The sequence below is a fragment of the Microplitis mediator genome, chromosome 5 (assembly GCF_029852145.1).
Source record: "Microplitis mediator isolate UGA2020A chromosome 5, iyMicMedi2.1, whole genome shotgun sequence".
Lineage (NCBI taxonomy): Eukaryota > Metazoa > Arthropoda > Insecta > Hymenoptera > Braconidae > Microplitis > Microplitis mediator.
The window spans coordinates 23,208,337-23,228,342 of NC_079973.1; the positions used below are offsets into that span (position 1 = coordinate 23,208,337).

The following is a 20,006-nucleotide window of genomic DNA, read 5'->3' on the forward strand; positions in this document are numbered from 1 at the left end:
ATTTTGTGTGAGGGCCTCGGCCTGTGCTGCCCTGTAGTTGTAACAGACGACATGCACTAGCGCCTCAATAATACTACTGACGACAATGACGACGACGGGATGCACTACGTCCAACGTACTGTATTTAACTACGCTGCTGCACCCTATACTTGTTTTATTGTACTAAATTTGTTCGTATATTTAAAGAGTTTCTGGGTGTTGCTGATAGATTGCAGTTTCTTGCCACCTTTAAATTTAAATTTTATTTTATCAGCTTTGATGACAGATAACAAAAGTGGATTGACATGAGAAATGATAACTCCTGGTTTTGTTTCAAAAGAATTTTAAAAATATTTAAAAAATTTATTTGCTAATTACAAGTATCATATCGAACCCCATGCATTATTTTTTTTTAAATGACTATCTAATGAGTGTTCATTGTCTGACAGATCTAAAATTTCTGTTTTGCAGTTTTTTACGGCTTTCATCATGGCATGTAAAAATACTGAGGTTGTACATTGGTCGATACCACTTAGATGTAATGCGTGAGCTAAAAAAGGAATTTTTCTCAGAGTTCTGCCGCTCAAACCCACACTCGTGGGCACTAGGTCTGATTTCAAATATGGCTCGACATCTACTGATCTATCCTGACTTCCATCATCTTTTAGTAGACCGGTCTGTAATGGATAATTATTATTGAAAGATCATGAATAAAAAATCGTTCGCTATCATCACTAAGAAAATAATTCGTCCCCTTTCTGGGTAAACCTCGTAATTACTTTTTTTAATAATTAAAATTATGAGTGAAAACCATTTTTTAGGACTGCTATTGCGTAAAAAAAGCTTCAAATTTTAATAATTATAACAGAATGCTCAAGAGATTTTTGAATTTTAAATTTCCATTAACGTACGTGTAACAGAATAGATGTTTTGACCGATTTGTGAAAAAATTGTAATTTTGCAGTCATGAGGTTTACCCAGAAAGGGGAAGATATTGTCACTGGAACGGTAATATTCACCCTCTCTAGCTCTTTTAGGCAGGTATAATAAATCATTGCAATAGCATCTTCGCCTGGATGACCAATGAACTGCTTGATATCAGCACGATCAACAAAAGCTAAATCGATAGCTTCTGTTACATTGCTTGTTGTCATTATCAGCACATTCTTGTAACGTTTTATTTGATCAAGCTGAGTTAGTAATGAATTTACGACTCGTATTGAGTCGCTTGGCTCGGTACCATTTATACAGGCTTTGCGAGCATGAGCTAGCGATTCAACTTCATCGATTAGAATACAAACTAATGATTCGGGATCGTCTAAAAGTACTTTGATCTCGGTGAAAAGCTTCATCACCAGTTTACCACTCTGAGAAAATATTTTAATAATAATGAGTAATAACTAATTAGTAGTAACTGGGATTAGTTAATAATATAAAAAATTTAAAATAAAAGTACCTCGGAAAACCATTTTGAAAATAAGCTGTGACTGTTTATTTCAACTAATTCACCTCGTGAAAATCTTTGATTAAGTCTTATTGCTGCTTTTTGTGCCAATGCTTTACAAAGACTAGTTTTTCCAGTTCCAGGCGGGCCATGTAGCAACACAACTTTATTCCAAGTAATGATATTGTGATTAACATTTCTATCTGCAAACATCATTGTTGTTTCGACGTATTTCAACAACTAAAATACAATACATTTACGATTAGAATATTTAATTGCAATAATTATCACACAAGATTGATTTAGGGTAAGAGCGACAGTACCCAGCCCTAATCAGTAGCCAACCGGTCTTATAATTTAACATTGGCTCAAAATATTGTAACGGAAGTGAAACTGATTTTGAAAACATTTGAATATTTAGAAAACAAATACCTTCTTCTTATTGAATAGAAACGCGACTTGAGTCAGTAATATATTGACAACTAAACAGCGAACATTGTATCTACATAAACATTCTTTTCTTGTCTGTCTTTTACTGATGTAATTGTGGTTTTGACATTTAAAATTTGTGTGTTGTTATTGTAGTGTAAGTGATAAATAATTTTAAGTTACTGGTTAATACAATTTGGTATCAGAAGTGAGATTCGAACCCACGCCTACATATGTGGGCTGCTATATATAGATATTATTTAAAATGAATCGACTGGCTACTGGTTTGGAGCTGGGTACCCTAGTAACTATCAGTCAAGATCTTGAAATCACAGTATATATAGATATATTTCGCTGTATTCTCCTTGACACTCAAGATTTGCTCCAGAATTAATCAATATTGCCACTAGGGTATTGGTGCTCTTACCTTAATTTAAAATTACTTACATTTTCTTTGATATCTGAATCATAGCACAAATTTTCCCACAGTCCATGAAAATCTTTACAAGGTAAAATCCAGTGAGAAGATACAGCCAATTCTTCAGTATCATTTTGCATCGTTTCAGTTGCTGCTCCTTCTTCAGTCAAGCGATAAATATAAAACCTCATTGATGAATAATCATGTTTATTTATTGTCTCCAGCTGTAATAAAATTTATAAATATATGTGTATACCAATAGCTATTGAAAAAAAATAATTTAAATAATTTTCATTACCTTTTTACCAGTACAAGAACAAATTATTGACACTACATGATTTTTAATTATTTCATTCGACCAGTTTTCGACCAAAATTACAAAATCTACTTCAATACTATCTAATTTATTTAGCTCCTCTTTTACTATTTCTTCGATTTCATTTGCCGATAATGTACTGCAATAAATAATTAAATTAATAAAGATAAGAGTGTGAATCTAGCAGAGATGAAACAACTTATAAATTTTAAATAAATAAATTAAAATAATGAAATTTTAAAAAATGCGCGTACTCATTTTTCATTTATCTACATACGCATTTTTAAATTTCTATTTTACTTTCATTCTATATGGGTGTGAATGTAGCAGAGACAAATTTAAAACTATAAAGAATAGAGTAAACAATTAAAAAATAATATTTATAAAAAATGCGCTTATTAATTTCAAATTTTTTTTAAATTTTATTTTATTAATTACTTACTCTATTTATTAATAATTAAAAATTTGTCTGTCTGCTACATTCACACTCATGATTTTATTTATTTATTATAAAATTTAAAAAATATGAGTGTGAATGTAGCAGACATTGGACAAATTTTAAATTACGAATAAATAGTACATTTAATACTTTATAATACTTTATTTTAATAAATGAAAAAGTATTAAAAAAAAGTTTCATTCGAATAGTCTGATAAATATTATCCTGAAGTTAATTAACAGACAATCAACAACTTTCGGATTTTTTTTTCGAACAAATCAATTACAAAAAAATAAAAAATAAAAATATGCACATGTAGAAAATTTAAAAAACTACAGGTGCAATTTTTTTAAATATTTTTTTTTTTATAATTTAACGTTTTAAAAAAGATCATAAAATTATTAAACGTCAACTAACTTCGATATCATCTGATAAATGTATCTTCGAACACATTTAAAAAATTAATTATGTCATTAGGTATTTTACAAATTATCATATTAAAAATTTCTAAGTGGCCAAAACTAGGCCTAAAGAGGCCAAAAACGGTACTTCTACCCTAGAGTAAACAATTAAAAAAATCGGTCTGTCAGTTGACCCTGCGGGCCAGCCCCAAAACTTCCCGCTGTTTTCGAGCTCGTTGAGCTCGAAAACACTATTGTGAATACATTTTCGAGCTCTACGAGCTCGCAAATACTTTTGTATGCCATTGTTTTATAAAAAACCATTTTTTAGCATTTCTTTCTCCCACGATATCTCGCGAACGAATTAACCGATTTTGATGGTTGAGGCGGCAATCGATGCGTTTTGTCAAGTTCTAAAGCTGATAAAATTTTGGATCCGATTTATCGAGTCGTTTTTGAGATATTTCAGGAAAAATAAAAAAAATTTTTTTTTTTAATTCTTTCGACAACGGTTTCTCTTGAACGAATGAACCGATTTTGATGGTTGAGGTGGCATTCGACGCGGCTTATAAAGCTCTAGAGCCCAGTCCATTTTGGAATTAATCCTTCGAGCACATTAAAAGTTATCCAAAAAAAACATTTTTGAAAAAACTTTATTTTTGGAATATCTCTGAACGAGCCCTACCGACCAAGCTCAATTTCCTCTCGGCTTCAAGATATTGACAATCCGCGTCGAATGGCACCTTAAAGTTCAAAATCGGTTCATCCGTTCAAAAGATACAGGTATTTACATACGTACGTACGTACGTACGTACATACATACATACATACACTCGGACATCATCTTGAAATTAGTCAGAATAGCTTCCTAGGACCTCAAAACGTCGACATCTGATAGAAATTCGATTTTCATAAATCGGACCGAAACCAATAACTTCCCGAATTTTTGAAAATTTACAATTTTCTTAGCGGGAAGTTAAAAATAATATTTATAAAAAATGCACTTAGTAATTTTGAAATTTTTTAAATGCGCATTTTTTAAAATTTTGTTTTATTAATTATTTACTCTATTTATTTATAATTTTAAATTTGTCTGTCTACTACATTCACACTCATTAAAAAATTGCCAATTGTCAGTGACACTGACACTCAATAAATAAATAAATTACAATACCTGTCATTTTTTTGACAGACTTCCACGTCAAGAATACTAATCATTTTTAAAATTTTATAAATGTCACAATTTGTATATATAAACTATAACAATAAAATACTTTTATTGATGGTTATGACCTAGCTCTGATCAATATCAACAAATTTAAAAAAAATCTATTTAATTACAGTATTAAAAATGTGACTTTACGTCAACTTTCAATTTTTATTTTCCTGGATTCTCTGGAAGACGATTTACTTTATAAAAACAATTTTCTTATAAACTTTTTATATATATTTATTCAATATACATTCGTGTACAATATGTAAAAAAAAGTAGCATTTCTGCAAAAGTAAAGCCCCGCCAATATTTGTGACACATTTTCAATTATTTGTTTACTTAAAACTGTTTACAATGAGCGGCAGTTAAACTGTCAAAGTCAGATTTTGACATTTATCTTCAGTAACTTGAATATATTCAACTAATCATCACTCCTACTAAAAAAAATGATATATAATTTAATTAAAAAATGTATTAATTATTAATATAAACAGGGGTAAGATGCATTAAATTCAAATAAAAATTTAAATATCACCGCCGATAATGCAGACCAAGTTCAAAATAATGCAGAGTAAAATGTTTTCATGAAAATAATCCAACGTATTTTTTTTTCCATAAACGCTAGCTGGGCATTTCACAAACGAACACTGACAAAGTACATCATCAAAGTAATTCGTTGTAAAATGTAATTAATCAAGAGCTATATTTAAAATAAAAGAGATTTATATATTATTTTAATTATCATAGTGACATTAATAATATTATTTAAAATAAATGGACAGTGATAAGAAAAAAAGCGCTAAAAGACGTTCCTTGGAGGCCGGCAGAGAAATGGTATGCAGTAATGAATATTATTTTTATTGTTTATAATTAGTACAAGTTATTTTAATCACCATTAGGTACTTGTACTTGTACTGGATAATAGTATTCTGATAATAATTCAAATTTTAAATTCAAATTGTCACGAATTTTATCATACGGCAGCTGATAAATATTTTTTCTGCATGAAATATTGATACTGAAAGCAGACATTAAAAAAATTTATTTCTTTTAAATAAAAAAATCAAGTACTTGTAGAAAAAACTTTTAAAAATATTGCGCATGTTCTAAAAATTTTACTGTTGCTGGCTTGCTTATAAAAATTGAAAAATTTTCTGATGCCTGCTATTTTCATTATCATTTTAACCAGTGGAAGATTTAGTTGTTATTTTTTAATTCCAGCTGGCCAGATACAAGGAGTCTCTTAGAAATGTAAATTCTTCAATAGAAGAACCTTCTGATGAAAGTTTCGTTCTCAATGATAATGTTGAGCAGTCTGTTGATCAACAAAGCAGTGTGGTAAGCCAATTATATTCTATTGACACAAGTTATTTATTTATTTTGTATGCTGTGTATTTTTGAAAAGTATTTCTATTAATAGGATTAGCACTAGCTATTAATAAGTAAATTGTTTTTATTCTTTTTTGGTTGGGCTTAGATGCTCGAAGATACCTCTTGTAGAGATACGACGCAGAGCAGCATCAGTATGAGTGAGGGAGAAGGTGATGGCGATATTGATGGTATGGCTGGTCGTGTAGCAGAGTTGAAGGAACTTATGCAGGGTAAAGAGGCTATGATTGAATCATTGAGCGCGGAAATTGAAAACATGAGGGCTGAGGCTGGTTCTCCGAATTCATCGCAGAGTCATAACAGCAGCACTCAATACAAAGACGTTTTAATTGTATACAAAAATAAAGTAAGTATGATAATCTGTACTTGACTAGTACTTGATTATTTCATATATTGGTATATTTATATTTAGTCAAATTTAGTAAATATAGATATACAAATACATGAGTGATCGAGTACTAGTCCCTTGATCGGGTACTAGTTTTCTGACTGGGTACTAGTTCTCTGATTAGGTACTAGTTCCTTGATCGGGTACTGAGTCTCTTACCTTATTGGAATTATTTTAAATTTATAGTTTTTGGAGTTTGAAGAAGCAATAAAACAACGTGACGACTGGATTCATCACTTGACTGGGTTACTGGAGCAGGCTCTGGCAGCTAGAGATTCATTAAAATCACAATTGACAACTTTGAATCCTATTGCTGTGCCCCGTTGTGATATTGATGGACCAGTTGACATTAAAAAAAAAATAAATGACCTAGAAGAGGCTCTAAATAATCATGTGGAAGTGATTCAAAAATTAAACTATCAGTTACTTGAGTCTCACAAGCAGATAGATCAATTGGAAGTTGATAAACAATATCAGACTACGGAAATAAATAATTATAAAGTTCAGATAAATCAACTTAATGAACAGATTCGTGTCAATACGGAAGAATATAATCAGACTACTCTCGAAAATGAAGAACTGCAAAAAACGTATGATAAACAATTGGCTAAAGTTCAAAAGGATATGTCGTCACTTGTTGGTAAATTCACAGCTGAAAATGAAAGTCAGAAAAGCAAACATGAGCAAGAAATAAAAGAACTCGAAGCTAAGCATCAAGTTGAAGTAACGCAGATTAAACAGAGCTATGAAGAACAATACAAAGGATTGTTTGAACGTTTTAATACAGAGTTACCAGCACTTGAGAGTAAACATGCCAAAGAGCTGCATGTTTTTCAATCTCAGTTGTCGACTTACAAAAAAACTGTAGACAACCTCAAGCTGGAGTTGGACAATCGAATGAAATCGGAACAATTGATTATGTCTGACTTAAACAATGTGAAGAGACAGTTAATGCAGTGCCAACAAGACAAAGAAATGCTTGATGAGCAAATAAAATTACACAAATTACAGGTCGAAGAGTTGACTGTTAAATACGTCGCTGCTAGCAGTGTTTTGAATTCGAAAGAAAGTATTGAAAGATCTTTGGAGGAGGCGTTGATAAATGTAGAGACACTGAAACGTGAGAATGAAACTCTTAAATTGCAGTATGATGATATCAGTGCTAGATTTTCGGCAGCTCAAGCTTTAATAGAAAATACTCAATCACAAGAAAAAGTCATAAATTATAAAGGTTATGAATATGATAAATCATTGTCGCGTATGAGTGGTTTTAATGCCAGTTTTGCTAGTGAAGTTAATGCCACAACTTACCAGACAATCGACGACATGGGCATCCAGTATGAGATAGTGAAAAAACGCTTAGAGGAAAAAGAATCATTGGAGAAAAAATTAGTCGATACAATTCATGGTCTTGAAGACAAAGTTTCTAGGATTACTAAACAACTTGAAGAAACAAATTTGGAAAAAGAATCTTATGAGAAGCAGTTTAAAGATATGAAAAATAGATGTGATAAAATGATGTCTGAATTGAAGACAATTAAAGAATCAAATGCTACAGTACCTCAACCTTTTCCTAGTTCTCTTTATTTTCCTGATGGTAATCCTTCATCACTCAATGATTCTTTGTCAAAACAACAAGACAATCGCGATGATTCGAATAAAATCGAGTCTTACAGGAAGGAAATTGAGGAGTTGAAGTTGGCCATTCAGCAGAAAGATCACGAGCTTCAAGAAGCTGATAATAAACTCCGTAAAGCAATGGAGAAAGTTAAGATGTACAAAAGTGAATGTGATCAAGCTAGGAGTGGACTTGCGAGAGCTTGGGAGCATTGCGCTGAAGTTGGCGAACGTTTAAATCAAACACTTGCCGTCAATGAAAGTCGGTTTACTGATTCACTCATGACGACATTAAGTCATAACAATACTACCAGTAATGATCTAGTCGATCAATTGGAAACAAATCAAGATCCATCTAGTGATAAATTTGCCATGTCCGCTTGTAAATACGAGGATGAGAGTATTAGCACATCGGATAAAATTTCTAGTCTTAGTAATTTGGGTAAGCAATTAAGTTTTCTGTACGTGAGGACGGAAAATATTGAGTTGGAAAATCAAAAATTAAAGGAAGAAAATATGGAGCTTTTGAAAGCACGAGATAATTGGGATAAAATAAAAACTGACATGGAGAAACGTCATGCTGAAGAAATGGAAGAGGTGAGAACGTATTTTGAGGCAAAATGTGTACAAATAGAGAAACAATATTCTGAAGAAGTATTCAGTCAGCAATCGAAGAAAGTGTCTGATGACAGCGAAGCTGAAGAGATGGCTGATGATTTGTATTGTGGAGGCGGCGGCGATTGTATTGTCAATATTAATAATAATGTTGGTGATAATTACAAAGACGAAATGACAGCTGATAATTATCAAGTACACAGTAAACATGAAGATTTAAATCGTAATTCTATCATTGGAACTCAGGTACATCAGGTAATTTAATTTATTATGTAATTAATTAATTATTAAAATCTTAATCTTGTTAAGTTAAAAATTTTTATTTCAAAGCTAGATTTCATAATTGATGAACATTAGAAAATAAATTATGAAAAATAGCTTTTTAAATAATAAATAATTTTAAATTGAATGAAATTTCCCATTAGCCATCTGACCCTTTATCGTACTCATAAAGCATGATTAATTAAAAAAAAAAAATACAAAATAATTACTAAAATTCCAGTAGAATAAATGCAGTACAATCTGGTCATAAGCAATTTTTTTGTCTACTCTTACTAGGGCCAGGCTTTAAAACCGGGTTTCTTTTTAATCCAGATTCAAATTGTTATTGCTGGTATATCTATATCCCAAATAGCGCAATTGGCTTTGTGACATCTGTAAGATAGAAGTTTTGAGGCTGGTTTTACTAACGATAAGCCACCAAAATGTTGACAAAATAATTAGAAATTTGTCACCGAATAAATATCTGCTTAAAAGACTTTATACAAGTGACGACAAAAAGTAAACTACAAAAAATATCATCTAAACGACTTTTAAATTTAAATGACTTTTATGGGACGTAAAAAAATATACAAATTTCTTATAACTCCTGGGATAACCATCTGTATGTCACCCTGATAGCCACACTCTATATATAATTGCTTAGCAAGTTCTGCAGTGGAAGATTTACGGCTAACTTAACAACAAGTTTCTGGCAAGTCTTGGCTGGATAATACTTGCGTGCAAGTTGATGTAAATCAACTGCCGTCATCTGAATGCAATTTGACAAAAGAACTTGCCGTCAATTTGAAGTGAATCTTTCAATCAACTTAACGTCATTGTCTGACAGTAACACTTGTAGTCAAATTGAATTCAAGTTAACAGACAATTTACTGTCAACTTAAAGGTAACTGTTTGCTCTCCAACACTTTCCTTTAAGTTGCTTTCAGAATACGGCAGTAGCTTGAAGTTAATCTGTGAATAAGGTGGCTATCAGGGTATTTATATAAACAAGCTTGGCTTTAAGACAAAAAAAACTTGTTTTGTCCTTTTAAAAGACATCTTTAACATCTTAAAGCTGTTCTGTGCTACTTGGGATATTATTAATGCCTAAATAAAAGGAACATTAATTTAAACCCCGTTTGAGAAACTGGCCCTTAGAGGAAAAAATAAAATAAAATTTACGTGAGAGTGAGTCGAGCGTCCGATGTAACTTGTAACCAGATTCTACTGTAAATAAATAATATTGTGGTCGTTAACTTGCAACACATGTTTCATTTGTAACTAACAATAATATCTGCGTGTGTAACCGACGTGCGCATGCAGCTTTGTCAAACAGAATTGGATGCTGCTGTCGAGAATAGCGAGTTGACCGAGCTGAGGGCTGCCTACAGCCAGCAGCTTGAAGAACAAATTGCACTTGCCAAATGCGACATTGTCAACGCACTACAGGAACAAATTCAGGTAGCCCTTTGCCACCTGCTCATCACTATATTTTTATTTAACTAAATTTACTGTTATGTCATCTGTTTTAATTATTTCACCCTTGTCTCTAAACATTTTATTAATCGCACGATTTATTTTTAATAATTAAAATTATTTCAGATGTTTTTTTTTTTTGCTAATTTTTAAAATTTTATATTGAGTAAATATGTAAGTAATTATTATTTTTATTCAATTACAGGCACTAGTGAGTGCCGAATCTTATACAGAAGAAAATTGGCCGCCGGAATTACTGGAACTCCGTAATAAATTCACCAATAACGCAAGACGTGATATAGAAAAATTAAGGGAAGATCATTTACATGAAATAAATCAATTGAAGGAAGAACATTCTCGTAATTTATCTAAAACAATTGAACGTTACCAAGAAGAAGTTAATAAATTAATTATTGAAATTGAGGCTCACAATAAAAATAAACGTATTAATTTAACGGACAGTAATGATGATTCTGTACAACGAGATAATTTATACAAAACTTGTGCGACACTAAAAAGTTTAGTTCAAGAACTCATTAAATATTTTATTACCTGTGAGGAAGAATTAAATAATACGTTAATAACACAAGTATTAAAACGACAGATATCAAATATAAATAATTCAACAAATGATGAAACGGATTTAGATATAAGTGAAGCAGAAATTGATTTGCCGTCATCTACATCTGCATCTCCTACGATGAAAATAAAACGAGTTCACTTTGCCCCTCTGCCTAGTCAGATATCGACAATTATGAAAAGAGATTCAAATATTATAATTGATTTAATTGAAGCTGACAATGATATTGCTGTTAAATTCCGCGCTGAATTGGAAAAATGTTTGGAAAGATTGAAAAGCGAAAGTGAAAAAATATTTGACGTCAATTTATCATCCGGTGACTCTGTTATTGATACTCTGTCAAAACAAATTTCTTGGACAACTAAAATTAATGAAGAACTCAATGCTAAACTTTCTGAAGCTGAGAGTACGATTGAACAGTATCAGGATGAATCGCATCAGTTGAAATTTAAAATAATGGATCTTCAGCAAAAATTGATAGCCATTGATAGTAGAAAAGAAATAATATCTGAAGGATATGGTGAGCAGGATAATACGGAAAGAGAACTTGTTGTACCAGATTTTAATCAGTTACATGAAAGAGGTATTATAATAAATTATTATTTTTTTTTTTTACTTTACTGTTTACTCCCGTGTAAAAAAAATTCGTTTCAAAAAAGTTCAACGTAGAACTTCTGAACTTGAGACAGATTAGAATTTCGAGTGCAAAAAAAAACTTTAGGATTTTATATGAGCGAATTTGGAATAAAAAGAAAACGTTTTTAAAAAATATTTTTACTACATTTTACCCTCGTTTTGAAAAAGTTCCCATTAGAAACCAATAGCTCCATAAAAATTAAAAAACGTTTGAAAAAAATTCCAAATCGAGATTTTTGAAATGAGGGTAAAATGTAACAAAAATACGTTTTGAAAAATATGTTCCTTATACACAAAATTCACCCATTCAAAGTCCTAGATACAATTTTTTTTTTACTATCAAAGCTACAAAAGTTCCACGCGAAGTTCTAATCGGTCTCTAGTTCAGAAGTTCCACATGTTGAACTTTTTTGGAGTTTTTTTTTGACGGGTTGATTATTACTAAATTAATGTTTTAAACAATGAATTAATGGCATATAAATGTAGCGAGACAAGCGATTATGAGTGGAGCTGGTGATAATTCATATTTGCTCCAACTGATTGAAGAATTATGCAGATATCACGACAAACAATCAGAAGATATTAGAAAAGAAAAAGAAGATTTGCAGCAACAGGTACCAGTAATTGCTAATAAAACTCAAAAAAAAAATCTGCACTGCATGAATATTTTATTTTATTTATTTATTATTTTTTTCTAAGCATTTTACATGATAGAGATTAGTTGGGATGAAGCATATTTGAAGTGATTTAATTAATAATTGATATGTGTATTGCAATTTTGAAAACTTGTCATCTTTTTTCTTCATTTAAAACTTAAAATTTTCTTCATATAAAGCTTTAGATTTTACATAGTAAACATTAGAAAAAGTATATAATAATATAATTAATATCAAGGGTTTAAAGTACCATTTAATTATAAAAGTACCAGCGCTTATCTATCCGTCAGGGGCCAACAATCAGTACATAATGTTTCCTATTAGTAATTAAAGTCAAATTTCATTAGCATTGTATTGTATTGCCAGCAGGTGTTTATCTCCCCTCCTTCCCAAACCATTTCAAGGGTTCGATGTCAAAAGGTAAATTATTGAACTACTAATAATTCAATTATATAAATTAATATTTACATCATGAGCTCATCTACAGCTTAACATTTACCATATTTATTTACAGCCGTGCTTTTCTTCAAGTATAAAATTCATTTATTTAAATAACTGCTTTATAACTTTCATGAAAAAAAATTTCTATAAACTTAACATCTATATATCTTGTCTTCACTTTTTTTATGCATGATCTATAATTTATGATTAAAATATTTTTAACTTAATTAAAAAATAAGGGCCGCTTATAAAATACGTCGCGAAATTTTACTTCTTTAGACCCCCCCCCCTCCCTTCGTCACGCTGTCACATTTTTTGCGATCCTCCCTATCAGTGTTACGTTACAAATAATAGATCTTCTTCCCCCCGTACATGATATATGACAATTAATTTCTATACATTAATATATTTATTACTCGCAATAATAAAACTTGAATTTTAAAAAACCGAACAAAATTTGAAAAATTGATGAGCGAACGTCACATTTCTTTATATCCCCCGACTCCCCCCTTGTCACAGTAAGCGACCCATCCCCCCTTGAAAATGCGAACGTATTTTATAAATGGCGCCATATTACTATCAATTTGAATTTAAAAAATTTGAATTTTCAAAAACAAACAAGCACGTTCTGCATATTTATTTTTTAAACGAGCTTTGCATGTCGAGTTATTACAGTAATTATATATTAATGGTTATTTTAAAAAAAATAAAATTAACTTCTAAGTGATATTAAATAACTCATGTAATTAATTATCCACTTGATCTGGGTATTTAGATCGAAGCGGCGGATAAGCAATTACGTTCAACTCGCAAGTTCCTCGAGGAGCAAGCCAGCGAGCGTGAGATTGAACGCGACGATGCAGCACGACAAATACAAGCATTACAAGAACAGATTAAAGAACGTGAACGTGAGAAGGAACGCGATTTACGTATAACATCTGAGGTAAATTATACATTTAAATGACACCTTTTAAATATACATTATTAACTTTGGTTAATTAGCTTTACTCATATTATTATTTTAACTTACTAAAGTTTAATTAGGGATTATCTAGGTGTATTTATTAATTACATATTTTAAATCGTTTATCATGTCACATGTAACACAAACATTACAAATGGTTTTTTTTTACTGCACACTGACACTAAAATATATATACATATTTATTTTTTTATTACAAATTGTTGCGGTGGTAATTAAAATTAGTAGAATTAAAATATGCTTTTGTGATAACTGAGGCGAGTAAAATTGCTTGAGTATGTTCTATAATTTATGTTTTATTATTTAATTTAATTATTTTTAATTCTATTGTTGTTTAATAAAAATTTTATTTATCAATTTATAGAACATACAGGCAATTTAACTTACAATAATTATTTATTTAACACTTAAGCTTATAACACGCACATTGCTAATTTTATTAACACAAGTTTTTATGCACTGTGGTCTTGGTTTTCTATTTGATACACACACAAAAGTCGTCTTCACTGTCGCCTGAACCACCGTTGGTCATTCCCATGCCTCAAAAATCTGATGGCCAAGATGTAAGTTTATATTTTAATTAATATATATATTTTTTTTTAATTGCCTCGGATGGTTGCTACGTTCGCAAAAATTTACCGTTTGCTTCATCGGGACACTGGATATTTTAATGCTAATTAATGATATACTTGGCCATGTCTTTTATGTTTCTTCTTCGAAGAAGGGACTGATTGTCTAAAATTTAATAAATGAAATCATGTATTTTCATACAATATAATTTTAAGGACTTAGTTTATTCCTTTGGAGACCGGGAGTGTATTTGTTGTCCTGAAATAAAATAATAAAATGCTGGCGAAAGTAGCAATCGTTCGGGTGTCGAGAATGTTCATGAATTTTTTTTTAATTAAAATATAATTTAAAAATTATGTAATTAATATTTTATTGGTATGGAGTTTGAAATTTGAATGTATATTTTAATGATGAATGATAAATTTATCAGGTTGAAGGATTGGAGGTTCAAATACGTGAGATGTCACAAACAATATTAGACTTTGAGTTCAAAAAATCTGCTGTGGAGGAAGAATTGAAGTCAGCAGTAGACAAAATATGGGAATTGCGGGACATTATAGTGAGTTTGGAGACTCAGCTTGAATCTAAAACAGAAATAGAGAGAAACTTGATAAGCCAGAGTGAACAGATGAAAGAGATAATTTCCTCCCAGACTCAGCATCAGCAGGAGCTGGTCCAAGAGCTGGAGACGCTGAAAATGGGCGGTGAGAGTACGCAGACCGATCATATAACTCATCTGCAAGAAGAATTGAGGAAACATAAATTGAGTACTGAGCACTTTAACGTCAATTCAACGGCTTTGAAGCAAATGAAATCCGAGCTACAAGACATGCAGAATCACTTGGATAAAAAAACTAAAGAATTGGAGACACTTCATATGTGCGGTTCCAGTCTGAGTATTAGTCAACCGAGTGAAGATGTGTCTATACGTGATCAAATTGACGCTACAAGATGTCCCACACCTGACGACCCTAATGCGCCGCCTACTCTACCGCTTGATCAGCTTCTTAAAGTTAAAGAAAAATTATTGAAACACACCCGAGCTGAAGAAGTTGCCCTCAAACGGATTAAAGATCTTGATATGCAATTATCTGCATTGAAAATTCTAAATGAGGTTCGTTTTATTTATTTTATTTTAAAAACTTAAGGGCATTCTCAGACTGCCCCCCTTTTTTCAAAAATTTTCAATGACAACGGCCATAAGCGTATTTAAATTTTATCTAATGTATTACTTTTATGTTGTTACAGGAGTTGCAAGCAGAGCAAGAAATTTTACAGCAAACAAATTCAGAGCAATTGTTCCAAATAGAAACAATGCGGGGTAGATTGGAGCAGTATAAACAGAGTGCACCTTTTGCCCAGAGACAAGCCACCTCACGTATTGAATTACAGTTGCACGAAGCGAATACTAAAGTTCATTCAATGGAGCAGGAGTTGGCTAACAAGGACCTTGAGTTACTTGACGTCAAGTATCAGCTTGAACGTACATCTCAATTGCTGCAGGACAAACAGGATGAGCTTCTTACTGTCGTTCAAACTGAAAACGGGATAATTAATGAGTTGAAAAATCGTGTAGAAATTTTAGAGCAGGAAAAACGGGTTTTTGAATCTAAACTCAGTATTCAAGAACGCGCACAGCAAGAATTACCTCAACTGATTGAGTCAATGCTTACTGATAAAAACGAAGAAATCGATCATCTTAAAGAGCAATTGTCCAAGAAAGAAAAGCAGTTTGAAGCTTACGCTTCTCAACAGCTGGAAGAAAGCAACAACGCTAAGAATGAACCGAAAAACAGCGCAAGAACATTGAGCGATATATTGTCAATACATTCAGAGTGTGAGGAGGTAGCAGAAGCTATTCGTGAGAATTCAAATGTTTTGCACAACACACCTTTAAATATGTCCTCTGCAAAAGTTCCCAGTTCATTTTCTCCAAATGATCAATTCGATGGATCATCAGTTCCTTTTATAGATTTACAAAAGTCTGATTTAAGGATTCCACCCCTTGAATTAAGCAGCCAACCGTACAGTTTTGCAAGCTCTCAGCACGTTTCCCAGCCACAGTTATCAGCAGCCGAGTCTGTGCACAGCGAAGGAGACATTACTTCACCCAAACGTGCCAACAGCATTCGTTCTGACAGAACTACTGTAGGATCAGCGAATAAAAATAAACAATCCGGTGATACTTTGAATAAAACGTCAGATAAAACAACTCCGACACGAACTAAATCAGTATTAGTAGGGTCTAGTTTATCACAACCGTGCATTGAAGATCTAGAAAATCAATTGAAAGCAATCCACAAAGAATTGCAAGCTAAATCAGCGACTTTGAGTAAGCGCGAGTCGGAACTCGATGCTTTGCAAAAAAGTCTTGATGAATTGCGCGCTGAATTTAAGGAATCAATCGATACGGTAACACGTGATAAAATATTTTATAAAAATCAGTATGAATTGTCGCAGGAATCGGAAAATAAAATTCGCAAAGATTTTGAGGAGATTGAAAATGTTCTGAAGATACGCAATGAAGAGTTGGATATTTATAGAGACAAGATACAATCAAATGAACAACTGTTGCATGAATTGGAAAATGAGAATGACACGTTGAGAAAAGACATCAGAAAATTAAGCGAAGATAATTTAACTTTTCAAACGACAATGCGGGAAAAAATCCAGGAATTGAAAAATTTAAAAGACATTATTTTTGAAAAAGACATCACGATTGAGACCATAAAAACTCGTAATGTTGAAATTGAAAACGAGAATAAACAACTGTATACTTTTAAAACAAAATTTGAAAGCTGTCGTAAGGATTTGATTGAAAAACAGAGCGACATTAAACGTATGACTGACGGGATAAACAGTCGGGATGAATTAATTCAGCGATTGGAAGAAATGGCGAGACGCGGAAGTTTGTCTAATACTTATCCGATGACTGATAAAGACCAGGAGATTCATCATCTGCAGGAGTACATTAAGGAAAAGGATAAAGTGATAAAGCAGATGACTGATGACAGCAAAAGTCTGCAGCGTTCTCTAGAGACCATTCAGAATAAAATAAAAGAGTCTGGAAATGTAATTGAGTTGAGGAAAAAATTGAAAGAGGAGAGAATGTTTAATGATGAGTTGACTAAAATGGTGGCTAAGTTGAAACACGAGTTGGAAATTTTGAAGGATGAGTCTGTGAGACAGTCTTCGGAGGGGGCTGATATTGAAGATATGGTGCAGCGGGAACTTAATTTGTCTGCTGATTTAGACAGGAAAATATTGGATGCTATAGAAAATGATTCGGAAGAATTAACAATGAGTAGGAGAATAGAGCATGCTTGTAATTCAATGTCAATTAGACCTGTAGAACAGGACATTGAAAAAATAATGCAGCAGTATACCGAAATTCGTCGTAAATTAAAACAAGCAAATAAATTAAATGAGCGATTGATGCATGAAAAAAATGAACTGGAGATTGAACAAGATATATTTAAATCACAAATAATGGATTATGAAAATAGAATACTGGAAATAAAGTCCGACTTAGACAGTGAGTTTAAAAAAAATCAAACGTCAGCTGAAGATTTATCAGGACAAAAAATAATAATACGTGATTTACAATTGCAAGTACAAAAAGAAAAAAATAAGTCACGTAGAATGCAGATGGAGGATGCTGATATTATAAAAGAATTGAGATTACGATTGACTACGTCTTTGGAGGTTGAAAAAGAACTGCGTGATAATTTATCAACTGTGAGACAGAATTATAAATTATTGCAGGCTAAATTTAACAGTCTTAAGAATACAATGGAACCGGAGAGATCGGCAAATATTTCGTCGTCTCCTGAGCTACAGGAAGCCGAAAAGAACGATCTGATGATGGCTGAAAAATATGAGAAAGCTGTCAGAGAGATCATTGAGTTGCAGGATTCGTTGAAAATAAATGAAGCCGAAAAGAATCGGTATGAAAAGCAGCTAGAGATTGAGCTAGAGGAGCGGGAACGTTTGCTGAGTCAGATAACTCTCGTTGAAAGTGCGAAGGAACATCTGGAAGTTGAATTGAAACGCACCAAAGAGGAGTTGAAGAGTCATAGAGACGAGTCTAAATGGTTGAAGAAACGGCTGGATAGTATTTTAGAGGCCGATGATAAGAAACAAGCCCAGCGTACTGACGAACAAACCGAACTGAAGAGTTTGAGACACGAAGTCAAGAGTATCAAGGAGGTGATGCGCGACTTGGAAATTGATTCATCAGAATTAAAGAGACAATTAGAACGAGCGCAAGTCGAGCAAAATCAGTTGACTCACGTGGTGATGACTCTGAGGAAAAATGAAAATGAACTTCATAAAAAATTGAACTCCGCTAAAAAAGAAGGCGAACGTTTGAAGGAAGTCATTGTTGATCTAAGAAGAGAACTGGAAGCTCGATTCCACAGGGAGTTGGAGCTGTCAAAAGAATTGCTCCAAGATACGTTGGCCGGTGATAAAAATTCCTCCACGAGTGATAACAATGCCTCAGCTAAATTGGTCGAGACGATCAGCGAGTTGACCAATGAAATTGCTAGATACTCGCAGGAAAAGGGTGTTCTGATCGATAAATTAATTAGAGCTCGGGAGGAAATTGAAAGGAATGTTATACGAGTAAGAGAGTTGGAGTCACTGCTACAGCACAGTGACAACGTAAGTTCCAGCAATGATCACCAGCTTGTTGCGAAACTGCACCACCTTTACGCAAAATACATGCGAGTAGACAGCAAACGAAAGGCTCTGGCTTTCCAAAAACGTTACTTACTTTGTGTTATTGGCGGCTACCAGGTGTCGGAAGAAAACACGCGGTCGATGCTGGCCAAATTGACTTCCGTCGAACGTTCATTTATATCAGAACAGACACTCAATGTTATTAAGACGTGTCCCAAAGCGCGTTTCAGATCAGCAGTATTACTTGTCATTGCCGTGCGTCGTATGAAGTGGATGGTACAGAGATGGAGAAGCGGTAAAAGAAAACCAGCGCCCACATTACTCAGTAACTCAGACCAGTCATACCCCGCACTGCGTGTTCATCAAGCAAATAATTTTCGAAACAATAGTAGAAGTGCTGCAGCCACAGTTACTACTTCTGCGAATGTTGATAATGGCAATCACGGAGTCATTGATTATGAATATTACGCGCAACGATTCAATAACATCGAAAATATCCTTGGGCTGGCGATGAGTGAGGCTGATTCGAATAATTCAGCGACACATTAACATAACTATTGACTTTCATTATTTTTTTCTTCTTAAATTAATTAAAATATTTAATATTTTTATTTATAATTAAGCATTTTATACGAATTTTTATTTTTCCTTGTGAAGGAGGCAAAAGTTTATAAATTTACATTTAAATTGTGTTTTTTAAAAATTAATTTTAATTGTTGATAATTTATATTTAAAAAAATAATCGACACACTTGGGACATTTAATAGTGATGTGTAAAATTTTAATTGTATAAAGAGTGTCATAATTGTTGGTACAATTTACACGGTTCTTCCATCTGCAAAGTATCACCAAAGTTTATTTTTCTTTTTATTTTATAATATTACTACGAGAAACGATAGATTAAAAGCCGCATGTTAATAATAATTAATAATTACAACCATTAATAAATAATAAATAAATTGTTGATAAATTGTAACTCAGTGCCTTTGTAATAGTTAGTACATATTCAGTATTTATTGTGAGTCTTTTCTTTTTATAACTGTGAATAAAATGTTGCCTTAGTGTTTAAATAA

At 32.3% G+C, this 20,006-nt stretch overlaps 2 protein-coding genes across 9 annotated transcripts; one reads left to right on the forward strand and one right to left on the reverse strand.

Moving 5' to 3' along the window:
* Positions 1-305: 305 nt before the first annotated feature.
* On the reverse strand, positions 306-4,840 carry LOC130668111 (pachytene checkpoint protein 2 homolog). The gene is made up of 7 exons (XM_057470203.1): positions 4,768-4,840; positions 4,601-4,683; positions 2,569-2,725; positions 2,300-2,494; positions 1,436-1,663; positions 999-1,346; positions 306-656 (listed from the first exon to the last, which is right to left on the reverse strand). Exons 2-7 carry the CDS (start codon positions 4,642-4,644, stop codon positions 363-365), a joined length of 1,266 nt encoding a protein of 421 aa, XP_057326186.1. The 5' UTR covers positions 4,645-4,683; positions 4,768-4,840; the 3' UTR covers positions 306-362.
* Positions 4,841-5,191: 351 nt separating this feature from the next.
* Positions 5,192-20,006, forward strand: LOC130668106 (pericentrin-like). Of its 8 annotated transcripts, none has more exons than XM_057470187.1 (12): positions 5,192-5,473; positions 5,861-5,977; positions 6,117-6,374; positions 6,603-8,903; positions 10,233-10,370; positions 10,591-11,548; positions 12,088-12,215; positions 12,627-12,677; positions 13,474-13,641; positions 14,178-14,243; positions 14,681-15,364; positions 15,499-20,006. In XM_057470187.1, the coding sequence occupies exons 1-12, from the start codon at positions 5,414-5,416 to the stop codon at positions 19,480-19,482; spliced, it is 8,913 nt and encodes a 2,970-aa protein (XP_057326170.1). In that variant the 5' UTR covers positions 5,192-5,413; the 3' UTR covers positions 19,483-20,006. The 8 variants fall into 8 exon arrangements, with proteins under 8 accessions (XP_057326170.1, XP_057326171.1, XP_057326173.1 ...); XM_057470188.1 differs by having other exon boundaries at positions 6,603-8,894; positions 12,624-12,677; XM_057470186.1 differs by having other exon boundaries at positions 5,193-5,473; positions 12,624-12,677; positions 15,499-20,005.